General features: G+C 37.3%; 1 protein-coding gene across 1 annotated transcript; it reads left to right on the forward strand.

Annotated features, from left to right (window-relative positions):
- Positions 1-858: 858 nt before the first annotated feature.
- Positions 859-14,256, forward strand: LOC104273462 (probable global transcription activator SNF2L2; the record flags this gene model as incomplete). The annotated part of the gene is made up of 4 exons (XM_009868799.1): positions 859-951; positions 2,709-2,926; positions 13,247-13,352; positions 14,155-14,256. Coding segments are annotated over exons 1-4 (519 nt in total), but the record flags the coding sequence as incomplete, so codon positions are not given.
- Positions 14,257-14,495: the final 239 nt, after the last annotated feature.

Genomic DNA, 14,495 nt, shown 5'->3' on the forward strand with positions numbered 1-14,495 from the left:
TATTACTAGCTAAGTAGACTGTTTAGTACTTGTTTGCAGATCTGTAATCTAAGAATTAATTTGCTACCTAGTAGTTAGAGATTTTAAGAACGCAAGAGTCTCTGTTAGTTTAATTGTTTGGGTTTTTGTCTTTACAACGCTGCTATATGTAATATAAAAAAATAAGATTTCACTTTTTTTTTCATTTATCCTAATATTTTTTCAAAAATACTACGTACTTCAAGAAAGAATTTTATACAGAATTCTAAAATGAGATATTAGTAAATTGTGTGATGACAGCACTGCAGTTATTTTTTGTGGTAAAAAAAATTGTCAAGCAAATAAATATGTATTTTACTTATGTCAATACCAGTTTCTGAAGGCCAACAAAATGTTAGCAAAGTTAACAAAATGATAACTTGATTTGCTTTGGAGTTTTAAAAATTTTTTTAAATCAGAACAGTTGGTTTTTTTATCGGTTTCAGTAGCCAAAACCTGATCCTGTTCACTACGGAGCAAAAGGAATACATTTTCTGTAATAAATGCATCTTTAAAATGCATGTAACCTATTTCAGTTTTAAAATCATACATTAAATTGTCTAACTGTCCTATTCTAATTAATATGCTAACAAGAATCAGTAACTGACCACCTAAAAATCGAATTTGGATGCCTGGAATAATAAGGGGAGAAATATGATAAGTAGTTGTCAATATTAAAGCAGGCTGAAGGAGGAAGGCTTCAGGCCTTGTAGTAGGTAGAATGAAACAGCAGATCTGAGTATCCACAATCCTTTCAGTATTAAATTTTCAGTAAAATAAAATTACTTGTATATGAAAACATAGCCTTTCCCCAGCTCTCTTTTTTTTCCTGATCAGCTGATGAAGAGACTAGCAGCTCGCTGCTTTGCTGGCTTGTTAATTTTATCCCCACTAACTGTGATTTCCGATAGCCGGCCTGCTGATAGTGGTAAGGTAAATATCCTTTTTCATTGCCGTCTTGAAGATTCAGTAGTACTACATCACAGGCATGTGTAGGTGTGTAACACATCAAAAGTCAGTGTTCTCTGTATTTCAATGTACAACTGACTGCTTAAGGAGAGCAGTGACATTAACTGTTGACAACCTTGCATGCTGTATTTAATATTAGCTTTTCTAGCTACTAAGATAATGCAGAGAAATTTCCTTCTCTTAGTCTTCGTTAGCTGCAGTGGTTTATAGTGGATGTCATGCTTTAGCCAAATGAATATTAATGAATTTGTGTGCAGGTTCTTTTTTTTTTTTCCTTCTCTTTTCTTACTAACTCATCAGATCTCAAGCCTCCTTCATAGTGGGTATCTGAATGGTGTGGAAGCGTGATGTAAATTGTCTTTTGATTATTAAGGCCTAGTTTCAGACTGTCCCTCAGGATTCTGCATTCATGTTTGTTCTGTGGATTTGCACATCGGAGGATGCATAGGAAACAGATTTCAAAATCCCACTGGTGTTTTTAACATGTCAGGTTGTTTTGTGTTGTGCATCAGGTTTTGTTCACAAAACGTTTTTCAACAGACATTGTACACGATTGAGAAAAAATACATCTGGGCTGTAATGACTCTTTTTATATTGATTGTTATGCTCACATGATCATAAATATTAGCCATGTTTGGTGCTGTGGAGAAATGAAGGTAATTGCCTTATGATTAGAGCTCTTTCAGCTACGAGAAAGGACTGATTAGCATTTGCATGTACTGAAGGCAATATTGAGAGGCAAAAGGAACAAATACCAACATCAGTTACATTCTGAGAAAGCATTAATCAGAAAGCCTCATTTTAAGTTTTATTATTATTGTCTTTATTTTTAATTTCAGTTATTTTGTGACCCAGGTTTTTTTTTTTAATTGGCTTTCCCAAATCAGGAAAAGTTCAGCTTCTTGCTTTATCACATGGATCTGATCAGTGTGTGAGCAGGTTACCTTTATTAGTGGTTTGGGTTTTTTGTAGCAATTTTTTTAATCCCTCTGCACAGTGCTGCTGGGTCTGGTTAAAAGCATACATCCAGGTAATTGAAACTAGTGTTCATTGTTTGTGACTGTGTGTGGGTTGCTTTTTTCTTTCTGTTTTTTTTCTGCATCCCATGTTATGAGTGCTTTTTACAGTAAAATACTGTATTGTCAGTACTTCTGCCTATCTGTTGGTTACTATTCCAGAAGGAAATTGTGCATTTTAGAGATAGTTTAATGCTTAGGTGATTTGGAACTCACTTAAACTATTTGGAAGAGAGAAAGTGTTGTTACTGCATAAAGTATCTGTGGCTACAAAGAACTGTGTGTGATCTGGCTTTGGGAGCTGACCATCCAGTTTGAAAACATGCGATTTCAAAGTCTGTTTTGCGTGGAACTACATAAGTCAGAAGCGCTACTGACTTGGACAAATGAGTGTTTGTTGTAAACTTACTGAAACCGTACCACGGGCCGTTATTGTCTGTGAAACTGTGAGTTGGTGTGCAGTTCAAGGTTCAGATAAACGTGCATCTATTTAGATGGTGGTGGGACTCTTAATGTTTAGTGTTTCTTTGGTTGCCAGTAACTCAATTACTTGATTTACCTTTATTTATAAATCAGCTGAACATTTTGAGTTGTATTACATGCATCCCGTGGGATTCCGCTTTTGGTCTTCAACGCAGTTTGTTATTTACCTTGGCAGTATGTCTTCTGTTTAAAAGTAATACTTTTTGAATCTATGCTTGTCAGGCAATTGAAGACGGCAATTTGGAAGAAATGGAAGAGGAAGTCCGGCTTAAAAAGCGTAAGAGACGAAGAAATGTGGATAAAGATTCTGGGAAGGAAGATGGGGAGAAAGCAAAAAAAAGAAGAGGCAGACCTCCTGCAGAAAAGTTGTCACCCAACCCACCGAAACTGACAAAACAGATGAATGCTATAATTGATACTGTGATAAACTACAAGGATAGGTAAGCTTGGAGAAGGTCTCTCTCTGTTGCATGTACTCTCTCTCTCTCTTTGCTGACCTCTGCCTCGCTGGTTTTTAACAGCTTCATTTTTGTTTTCAGTCTTTAGAAGGGTTTGCTGACACAGCATTTCTGAAAAGTAGTTCCATTTAGGGCCTGATCCTGTAAGTCTCAGTCTTTGTAGACGATTTTTAAGAGACCCATCTGATAGGAAGTTACTGAAACACAAACACAAAAGGTAGACATAGAGCTCCTTCTTAGCAGTGAAGTCATTCTTGTCAGGAGGTATACTTAAGAACATTGGGCTCGAGCAGGACATCAGTTCAGTGGTGCAGCATGTGCTCATATTAATCTTTCCAAAAGTTTCAAATCCAGTTTATTAATGGTTTTCACCATGCCCTGAAAGACTGCCCAAAAAATGCAGGGCTCATATCACGAGCCTCCAAGCTACCAAAGGAAAAACTGTAGAAATACTGAGCATCATATGTTGTCTGCAGCCGAAGTGGAAGCCTATTTGTCAAGAAATCCCTATTTTCAGCATAACACAATGCTAAATAGCTGAACTTCAGGAAAATATATTGCTTCTAATCTGAAATGTCATTTGAGGACTTATTTTTCACAGGTGTTTAAACTGAAGAGCATCTATACTTCATAAAAAACAAGTTGAGAATTAGCTAACAGTGTCTTTGAATCAGACTTGTTTGAGAAAGTTGTTGGTTTTGACTCATCATTTTCATTTGCCAAAAATCAGTAAAGCATTCTGGTGTACTTGCCCCTTCTTTGCTGTGCATTAAATTACTTAAGTCGTATAATGAGCAATTAAAAGCTAAATGAATATTAAATGCCTTCAGAGAAAAGCAAGAAGTATTTGCATTAGCTGACCCACACAAGCATAATAATATAATTTTTGCATATAAACAGCTTTCAGTCGGTGACTTCAAATGGGAAGTTGCACTTGTTCCTTTTTTGCAGCTCTGGGTCTGCCTGTACTAGGTTAACCTGGGCGCTATCTGATGAAGCACACAGAGCTGTGATGCCTGACTTTTTTGGCATGTAACTGTTGAAATGAAGCATTCTGTGATCTGTGGGCTGTCTCCAGAGTACATGGAAAAGTTTATTCTATCAGAACAGACTTCACAGCAATGAACATAATGAGCAGGAAGCTGACTACAAACTCTGTGTGTTCTCTGTAACTCTCAACAAATGAATAGCTGAGAAGGGAGAATTGTTTAAAGTAAAGATACTCTAGCCATGGCTGCAAGGGGGCATCTCTTTAATTTTGCATGCCCGGCCTTGAGCCTTCTCCTAAAGGCAGGCACTTCACATCAGGGTACTCGCTACTCATTTTTAAAATAGCAAGTGAAGTTACTTCCACTGGCCACCAGTAGGGGATTTTTGAGAGTAGCTTGTGCCCCGAGAAGTTCATATCTGATCTCTCTCAACCAGTTTAACCACCGTGCTATTATATAGTGACAAGACATACTATTCCTTCTCATAGGATCCCACGTTTATGCAAGACAGAATTGGTTCCCACTTTAAAAACTGCATGGAGCTCTGTCCTATTACAAATTAAAAATGCCTCTTAAACTGAGCTCTTCTCATTGCTCTTCACTGCAATGAGAATCGTTCCAAGTTCTTGTACTCTTGGGGTGTTTTTTGTGAACTAGCATCAAACTACCCAGTCCTGTGAAAGACAGAATAGAAGAGAATTACAAATAGAGGCAAGAGGAAACTTTTAACACCTTAAGATGTTTGGGGTTAAGGTTGTTCTAGAGGTCTATGAACATTTTCAGGGTGTGCAGCTTTAGGATTAAGAGGGTTTTAGGCATTGGAACCCTTCAGCCTTGTTAGGGTTTGTGTTTCTTCAGCTCTGGGCTTTTGTGTATTTGAAGGCAATTGGGGCAAGTATAGTGGGACAGGTTAATTGGAAGAAAAGTAGGCCATGAGCTTCATCTGGGGGAAAAAAAAAGTTTTCTATGTATTTAGTATTAGAGTGCCTGAAATCATCTTTGTCTTTTGCTTAAATTTTCAGTGCTAGTAGATGTTTCATCTTTACTTTAGTCCAGAGGGATGATCCAGACTATTGAGAGCTGATTGTGTCCCGAAAGGTAGTCAGGGGATACCCACCCTAAACCGTACTGACTTTGGCATGAGTTACTTTGTCAAAAAACAATTCTACAATCTTTAGTAAGTTTTGTTGCAGTTAATAAGCCAGCAGACAAAAAAAAATCAGGAGTGTGCATGCATACTTTTTCTTATGTTTCCCCTTGCTTTTGAGAAGAGCTCCTTGTAAATATAGAACCACTTATCTGGTTTTGGAAATCTTTCTTTTTAAAAAAACTTTTTTCCCATGGTGCCCACAAAAATCTGCAGTACCAGTTAGGTGACTTTGTTTAGCGATTGTGTATAATGTTGATGCAGAGAAGGAGTCGCCAAATATGTTCCTGTCTTGTATTTGGCTTCTGTTGCAGGCAACTGGGGACAAGTACAATCCTTTCCATCTTTATTTAAAAAGCATCCAACAAAACAGGCTGGATTGCCTATGTCTAGGAAAGCTAGAGGCTACAGTAACACAAGCAGTAACCTCTAGTAAACTGAAGTTTGAGCCTCACAATTATATATAAAGATCAAAATAAGATTAAACAGACAAATTAGCAGCATATGATTCTTTGAAAAGGAAGTTCAGAGGTAGATATCCAGCAACTTGCAAACATCAGTTAAAGAACCACGTGCAAGACAGTGGAATGTAGCATTAAAGTCAAATTACTGTTTATCTCTGTTGTATCCTCGGTGCAAATTCAAGTTTTTTCTTTAGATTTTCCTCTTGTACGCAGTACTGTATAGCAACTCCCGTATTTTCTTTTATTCCCATCATTCGTGCCAGCGTGGTACTGATCTTAATGAAGCATTCCATTAATGATAAGTTTAATAGTTTTTACACAACAATTTATAGCTACAAGCTTAGGGTTTTTTTGATCTTTCTGGAGAACTAGGAACACACTGAAGGAGAGAAAACTTCAGTGTTTATACTGACAGTTGACTTAACTGGCAGCAAAACTGCATTAGTTTCCTGGAATTCTTGTACCCGGGGTGTCTCCCATGAAGTAAGGTAAATAGTACAAAAGGAGGAAAAGGACAGAGATGTGAGGCACTGTGAAAATGTTCAACTTGGACTGTTTGAATTTGGTCTGAGAGCTGTTGTTGGTTCTTGTCAAGCTAACAATACGTGCTTCTTGCAGGCTGCCGTGATTTGGATTCTAGTATTGCATGGTGTGCTTTAAGCTTTGCTTCGTGTTGTAAGCCATTTATTTTACTGTATCTTTATATTTCTTTGTTAATATTGAAATAAATAGTTGTACTTGCGTTTGAAGAACTGTGGGGTAAATATGCAGAATCCCTTAAAAAGTAAAAATGCTTGTTGAATTCAAAGCTGCATTTTTAAACTATAGATGTTCTTTTGTAACTCAGCTTTAACCATAAAACATGTTGCCAACTGTACATACAGAGCAATACTACAGATCCAGTCCTTTTTTCTCTTCTACATTGCTTTGTCATCTTAGGTGAAGCTGAGTTAATCTAGGTGTCATCTAAGGTGGCCTAGAATGGAGAATAAATCTATGATGAAGCAGAAGACAGAAAAGTTGGTCAGATTCCTCCAACTACTAGTCACCTGATATAATGGAAGATGTCCCTGCATACCCATGGCAGGGAAGTTAGACTAGATTATCTTCAAAGATCCCTACTGACCCAAGCCATTCTGTGATTCTATGACTTTGGTAAAGCGTTTGTTAGTGTACCACAGGAAAATTATAAGCCAATATGGAAGAAAGAAGAGATGTAATGAGTAAGCTCTCTAATCTGAGTGAAAAAAGAGAAAAAGGTATAACTCAAGCACTATTTAAAAAAGAGCTATTAAACTGAAGGTACCATGACAGTTCCTGAAGAATCGGTGTTGGCATGGATCATAACGTGTTAATAATATCTGTTAAAAAATGAGGAGTGTCCTAGCCAAAACACAAAGCTTTAAAGTATCAGTATTTGGACGATATTTGTGGAGCACTGAGCACAGTTAAACTTCTAGTAAAAGAACTGGGATGAAGTACAGTGCTCAGAGTGCACTGTAAGGTACTTACAGACTGAAAAAAGAGAACATTTTTTGAGTTGGAAACTCATCATGTGGAACTGACAGGAAAGGAGTGACCTGTGCAAGGAAATTATTGATCAAAGCTAAATGCAAGCCATCAGTATTGTCCTGCCATAAGTAAAAAAGAGCCTGGGCCAAACACTATTGCCTGTGTGGATGAGGAAATACTTATTGTATGTCTATACCATTATATGTGACACCATTAAAGCTTCTGAGTTGCTGTCTATAGTGCTTGAGCAATTTTCGATTCAAGGAAGATTAATTTACACAGGGACGAGTGTAAATAATTATTACAGTGGTAAGTACTATCGGAGATTCTTGCAAGAGGAAACAGGTTCGTTTGTTTATCCAAACACAGCATAATCTGAGAGGGGAAGGTGAGTGCTCTCAGTAAATTTGCCTAGGAGAAATGGTAAGCATAAACAAGGAGAGTGTACAAATATGTGAAATACAGGATGGTGATCACAACATTGTACGACAGTAAACATTCATGAATACAGATTGCAACATTGTATGACTAAACATTTGTGAATACATTCAAGCGTTAACTAGGAGTTCTGGAACTTTTCTCTATGGAATAGTGGTACAGAAATTGCTAGACAGATTTGGACTTTGCTACTTGATTAAAACAACTTTTCTATGAATATTTACAATACCATGTTCCCAGATTCAAGGATGGGGAAACACCATTCCAGTTACACAGTTGACCCTGATTCTAATTGTAAAGTATATGCATCATTTTTGCTGCCTCTATTTGCAATAACACATTCTAATGTGAGATTTTGTTACAATTGTTTCTTAAACTAAGATTTAGGTGCCTTTTTAGTCTTGTACCTTGTTTTAATGTTGCAGTGTAAAACACCTGTTCAGAAGGGAGCACATTGAAATGCGTCAGTCAGTAATTATTGTGACACTTTATTCCAGTTCTGATGCTTTTAATCTGTCTTTCCTTCCCTCTAAATTTAGGAATGCCTGTAAAAATGGCTGATCATAGAATCATATGTTTAATAAGTCTATTGTTTTCAGAAAAAAAAATTAGTTCGTTTATCTAGTTTAAATGTTTTAGCCTTTTGAAAGCAGGGGCAATTCTACTTGAAGGTAGGTGTTCTTTTCAGAATAAAGAATTCACATGCCAAATTTGAGTGGCCCAGCTGCTGATTTTGCATGATGCCTGTGCAAGTTTAGTACCCCAGACTATCACTTCCTCTTTTGAATGTTTTCCATTGTTTTTTATTTCAGAGGAAGACAACTTGTAAGTGTAGCTTCCCTTTCCCGATTGTTAAAATTAAGTGGAGAAAAAGAATGATACTTCATAGCTTGTAATCCTTCAGCTTCTGTAAAAATCCACTGTCCTGTCTTCTGCCTTGCATCAGAGTTTGACCTACTGCCTAGGTACCAGTTTGATGCCACTGCCAGTTTGTTCAGATATGAACAACTGACTTCAAGAGTTCCAGGATGCTGATAGCTCCATTACATACATTTTTGTTTGTGATCTACCTTCTCTCTGCACTGTTCACAAGAGTTAAAGTAAGGACTTGCCTGCTGTACCTGTTAAGTTCACAAAGCCTCCTCCGCATAGAAAGTGGCTGTTAAAAACATTCCAGTAAAGCTGATAAGAAAATTAGCGGATATGATGGTTATGCCCTGTCCATGTTTCCTGCCTGGCAAGAGACTTTCTGTGTCTGTGGCACGTAGTGTTTTGATCACTGCCTTGTTAAATCCAAAATACTTAAGTATGTTTCCTAGTATTCTAGTTTTGACAGAAGATAGCTCAGGGAGAAAGTGTTTTTCTCTGTTATGTGAAACTCAGACTCTTTCCAGTTGTTTTCTCAAGTTGCCGATTTTTAACTGTTGTAAAATGGTGAGTAATGTAATTAGCCATTGGTAATCTGAGTAGTAATTAATTATGCCAACTGGTACTCTTGAGTATTCAAACATGCAAAGCAAATAATTCTTATTTATAGCCAAGCCAAAGTTACGGAGTACATAGCCGATATGTCAAAATCAGGATTTATATTTTTAGGTATTTTTACCCACTTCCATTTCAATGATGGGGACAGATCCATCAGGTCTTACAGTTCCACTGCGCAGTCAGTTCCTAAAAGGAAATATCATTAAATATGCTTACCAAGAATTAATCACCTGCCTGCATAGGGGGGTTACTGTTAGAAGATGTTAAATACAGAGGAACCACCTCACTTATGTAAGCTGTTTTAATTCTCTTCCCCCACATACATCTTTTTTTAAGAGTGTCCTCATGAGTTGCATTTGATTAGAAGTTGTAATTTGCACACTGTCATTCTGGTTGTGAGTGCACTGACTAGGGCGAGCATACAGGACCCTTCATTCTACCCACTCTAAACTGAATTGCAGCATTAGAAGTGTGAAATTGGCCAGAAATAGAAGAATGTCTTGCAGTTTCAGTTTCATAGTTGTCTCTCCTTTTAATTCCAAAGGAGAAAGGGTGTTGATAGTAGTAATACTTTTGGCAGGTCAGTGGCGGATTGCTTCTGTCCACACACTGCCAGGGAAAACAAATACAAAAGGAAGCCCATACAAATGAGGCCTGATTGTTCCTGCATTTGGTTTCACTGAAGATAATGACTAAATGGGTGGAAATATACGCTTGTAAGCAGTTTGATAAAAAAAAAGGAAAAAATGAGAAACATCAAGCATAACTATTTTTCTAGAGCAAAAACATGTTTTAAATGAGCTGTATTTCACCATGATTTTTATCTCACACAGCATACAAGTGTGTTGTATGTGAGCATGCACAGGATTAGCATGTTGAGCTGATGCAATAGCAGTGAGCTGTCACTCAGAGTTCTTTCTCAGTTGGGTTGTTTAATTTATTCTGGTCCTTCTCTTCAGCACGTATCCTTGTAGTTGCCAGGCAACCATGAGTGATTTTTTTACTGCGCATGACTTTTATATGGTAGTTGCTGTGGTTATTATTTTCTAATTACGGAAGTGGGGACAGGGATTAAAATCAGAGTTGCATTAATTATTACTATTTTTCTCCATTTGTATCCACAGCAGAGCCATTTGAGATTATGTAAGCACATTAACTTACACTATAGATACACATATACAAAGGAAGCAGAAGATAGTATTTCTTTGTCAGAGGAGCTATTATAAAAATGACAGTTGTTATTGATCTGAGTAGACAAAATAGGCACCAGTTTCTGTCTGTTGCATATTTCATGCCCTTAACCCTTTTTTTTTCATGGCCTTAAATGATTCTGAGTAATTAGTTATATCAAGCAGAACCTTGGAGGTTTTCTGTGGCCTTCTTAGTTTAATAGTGTGTACAATCAAAGTTGTTAGATTTATATCTTGAAAATAGGGTATTGCTGTTTAATAATTTACTACTGTTATATTTTTAACAAAAAATGCAGTATAAGTGTGAGTGTGTTTATGTAAAAAAAAAATTATATAGCCGTGATATCAAAAGCTCTATAATCATCGAGCTTTTTTAATAGGACAAATATCATGGAATCTGTGAAGTACACTAGGCATTTTAAAATTTGGTCAAAATTAGATTATTTGTAGCTGTTTCTTTAAATCGTATTCGTGGTTAGACTGTGAAGCATAGCTGAGGCAACTAAAGCTTCAGTGGTTCAGTAATTTTTTCAGATAGGTATTTCTGTTAAAAGAAGGCTGCTGAAGTTTGGAACTCGGCAATGATAACTCAGTTCTTCTGCATAGCAAATCCAGATTGTACAAATATATTTTAATAACTTTATTAAAGTCAAGCACCAGAATAATAGGATATAACAGAAATAAGGTAGAAACCTAGTGTGATTCCCTCAAGGAAGATACGTTACACTGCGCCATGTAATGGTGCAACATTTCATATTTTATCCTCATTTTACAATATTAAGACAGCGTTTGGGCTCCAGAGAACTGATTTCTCAGAGTGCTTAATATTCTGTAGGTTCAGAACAAATTTAGCATCAGTTGCGTTTGTGAATGCTGAACACTTCTCTTTATTAACAAAAAAAATGCAATCCTAAATTTGCAAAAACTAGACAAATCTATTAACTTAGTAAATGTGTACTTAGCACATTGTTTTGCTTGTATTGCTTCCAGTTTCTCTTTGAGACAGCTCTCTGAGATGAAAACAAGTTCTGTCATCTGGCTTGACACAGTCACTCACAAAGTTCATTAGCAAGATTGGTGCCTTTAAATCCATAGTATAAACACCTCCCATTTTGACAGGGGAAGCATGAAAGTAATCAATTCATCTCTTTGGTGTGAATCAATACCGAAGGAGATGAAAGGTGCAGTGGCCTGAGTTTCGCAGTTATTTGCAGGCAATTAAGGATTACAGTTGTCTGATCATTTCATGATTTCCTCTACTTGAGTACCAGAGCCCTTCACAAAATAAATTAGATCAATTGAGTGAAATTGCTAGTAACTGCCTGGAGTGTGGGGTGTAGGTGGCCTGTCAGGGTTCCTACCCCAACAGCTGTGTGGGGTAGAGAGACTTCACTCTCACCTTCCCTGACAGAGATACTCTGTGTGACACCTCATCTCATCATGCAGCAGCAGCACCCAGAAGTACATTCCTGCATATGCCGTAATCTTGCTGTGATCCAGGAAGCAGCCCAACAGTTACTGCTGAGCAGCCAAGAGGAGCAGCTCCTACTGATGCAAGTCAGAAAAATGTTGTCAGGATAAGACAGAAGCTTTTGGTCTGGGACCCAGGATATTCATTGGACAACACAGATTAGCAAGCTGTGATTAGAATGTTTACATTCTAGTGCTCCCTGGTGCAAAGTATATAAGGAGCAGCAGAGTCCCAGGACTAGACCAAGAACACTAAGAAATTTTGGATTAGGTGAGTAACAGCTACTTAGGTAGTTCATTGGTCTGTAAGGTCCATAAGAAAAACAGTATCTCCTCAACTCCAGTGCTATTTCAGCCATTAAGATATGCGTAAGATAGAGTAGACATTGATGACTTTTGTAAAAAGGAGAGCTGTTCTATGGTTTTTATCATCTATATCCACCAAGGCAGAATTGCCTCAGTTTACCTTCAGTTCAGTGCTGGTAAGATCCCACACCCCTGAGGAGGATGTCTGCAAGAGATGAGCTAAGGTGGAGACCAGGACTTTGCAGCCTTCTTTCCCAGTTTCTGTGAAGTTTTGGTATCCCCGAGTTACCATCCAAAGATGCAGATGAGAAAACAAGGCCTTTTTGGAGTAGCTGTGAGTGAAGGAAGTATGCGAATGTGGGCTGGGAAATACTTGTGAATGCTATGTGCAGTGAATTATGGTTCCTTTCAGCAGATCTTTTTTCTGCTGCTTGGTGAGAACAATGACATGCACACAGGAAAAATAAAATGATACTAAGATTCTAAATGGCATCAGCACATTTCATCTCCAGATAACTTACAGTCATCTATTATTTGAGAAACCACAAATAAGATTAAAAAACCCCTTCAATTGGGAAGTGTTAAAATAGCTAGTAATGAAGGGTGAACAATGGGAAATCTGGAAATCTTAGAAATTCTGAACACCTGTAAGTGATTGGCAGTGTTCCTAGAGTATGAAAAGTTTTTTGATAACATGTCACCTTATTTCAGATGGCTGAAGAAGTATAAGTGGCTGTAGTGATTTTTGGTATGGTTACAATGATCTTCCCAGAAACTTAACAGCCGTAAATGGAAGTTAATAGTTTTGTTGATGTTGTAACAACTCATTAGTCTGATAAAAATCAGCATCTAGTACAACAGAAATCAATGTGAATAAATGGTTTGCTATGATGAGGAGGTACAAAACAACTATAAAATAGACAAGAAGAAGATAAACATACAGTGACAGGGAGGACACTTGCTAAAAATTATCAAACAAAACTGAGAAACCAGCAAGACTACTTGGCAAACCATTATAGACTTAGATACCAATCCTGCTTCCGTAGAGCCTTTTAGATACATGATCTTACAGTGATGGTGATGTGTTAGGGTGACATCACAAAGGATAGATTTTAATTTTTAAATTAATTATCTCTGCCAAAATAAAAAATCAGAGCAGCAGTCCATTCCTAATTCTTTGAAAGGAAGAACTACAATTTTTATTTTTATTTTTTTCTTATGAATAGATTGTATGTATGTGTATGATTTTTGTGAGAAAGTTGTAGTAATTTTTTGCATTATGCGTTTGTTTTACTCAACAGTTCGGGACGGCAGCTAAGCGAAGTCTTCATTCAGCTCCCATCAAGGAAAGAATTACCAGAGTATTACGAATTGATTCGGAAACCAGTGGACTTCAAAAAGATAAAGGTAAGAACCTTTTCTTGTAAGTGTAGATTCCTCAGTTTCTTTTTATTCTACCGAAGAGTGAGCATCAAGTCATTTAAATTACAACAACACAAAGATTGGATGAACCTCTACTTGTGACTTAGATTTTAAACTTTGTTACATGTCTTGCTAGGAATTCTATTTAGTTTATATTGCAGTGTATCACTGTGGTTTCAAAGTCAAAGTGTAGTGATGTGGCGTGAATGACGATGTGACGTGATGACATCTCAGTGTGGTTTTTTGCAAAGACCAGTTGTGACTCTGTAAGCACGTATTTGGTAAAAACACAGTGTTTGGAAAAGTTCAGTGGGTCTGGCGGAATATAGTCGCCCCTGAACTGGAGTCACATCTTGGAACAGCCAGGTCAGATCCAAACACACTTCGGTAGATGAGGCTTAGACAGCTTGTTGGACATTATGTGATGTCATAATTCTATGATTTTAATTCATGTCATAGCTTGTTTTGTTTCTGTGCGAGAAAGAAAAAGCTGGAACTTGTTTTAACAGAAGAGCTCTACTTCTGTTGCTTTTGTGCCTTCCAGTTCACACAGCAGTTGCTTCGTTTTTACTCTGTTGCTCTGATGGGATTTTTTGATACGTTAACAATATATTTTAAGACTCTCTTTGTTTTAAATGGATACTTGTCTTGATGCTTATGTAAATTTTTTTAAGAGTAAGCTTTTAATGTTTTGAAATTAAATATTAATATATGTCCTGTCTGATGTTTTTCTTTCTGCACCACTGCCCATCCATACCTCTCTTTATTTCCTCAACAAATGCAACAGGAAAGAATTCGCAACCATAAGTATCGAAGCCTTGGAGACTTGGAGAAAGATGTCATGTTGCTGTGTCACAATGCCCAGACATTCAACTTGGAGGGATCACAGGTCTGAATGAACTGCTTTGTGTTAAACATACAGGTTCCTGTATGTTCCTCTGTCCCTGGAGGTGTTTAAGAAGAGGCTGGATGTGGCACTTAGTGCGGTGCTCTGGCCAATGTGATGCTGTTGGGCCATAGTCTGGACTGGATGATCTCAGAGGTCTTTTCCAGCCTCAACGATTCTGTGATTCTGTTCCCCCTACCTAATGTTGTCATTGCTTGTGGATTATTATATTATAGAATAGC

Source organism: Apaloderma vittatum, unplaced genomic scaffold, assembly GCF_000703405.1.
Source record: "Apaloderma vittatum isolate BGI_N311 unplaced genomic scaffold, ASM70340v1 scaffold16304, whole genome shotgun sequence".
In the NCBI taxonomy this organism is placed as follows: Eukaryota; Metazoa; Chordata; class Aves; order Trogoniformes; family Trogonidae; genus Apaloderma; species Apaloderma vittatum.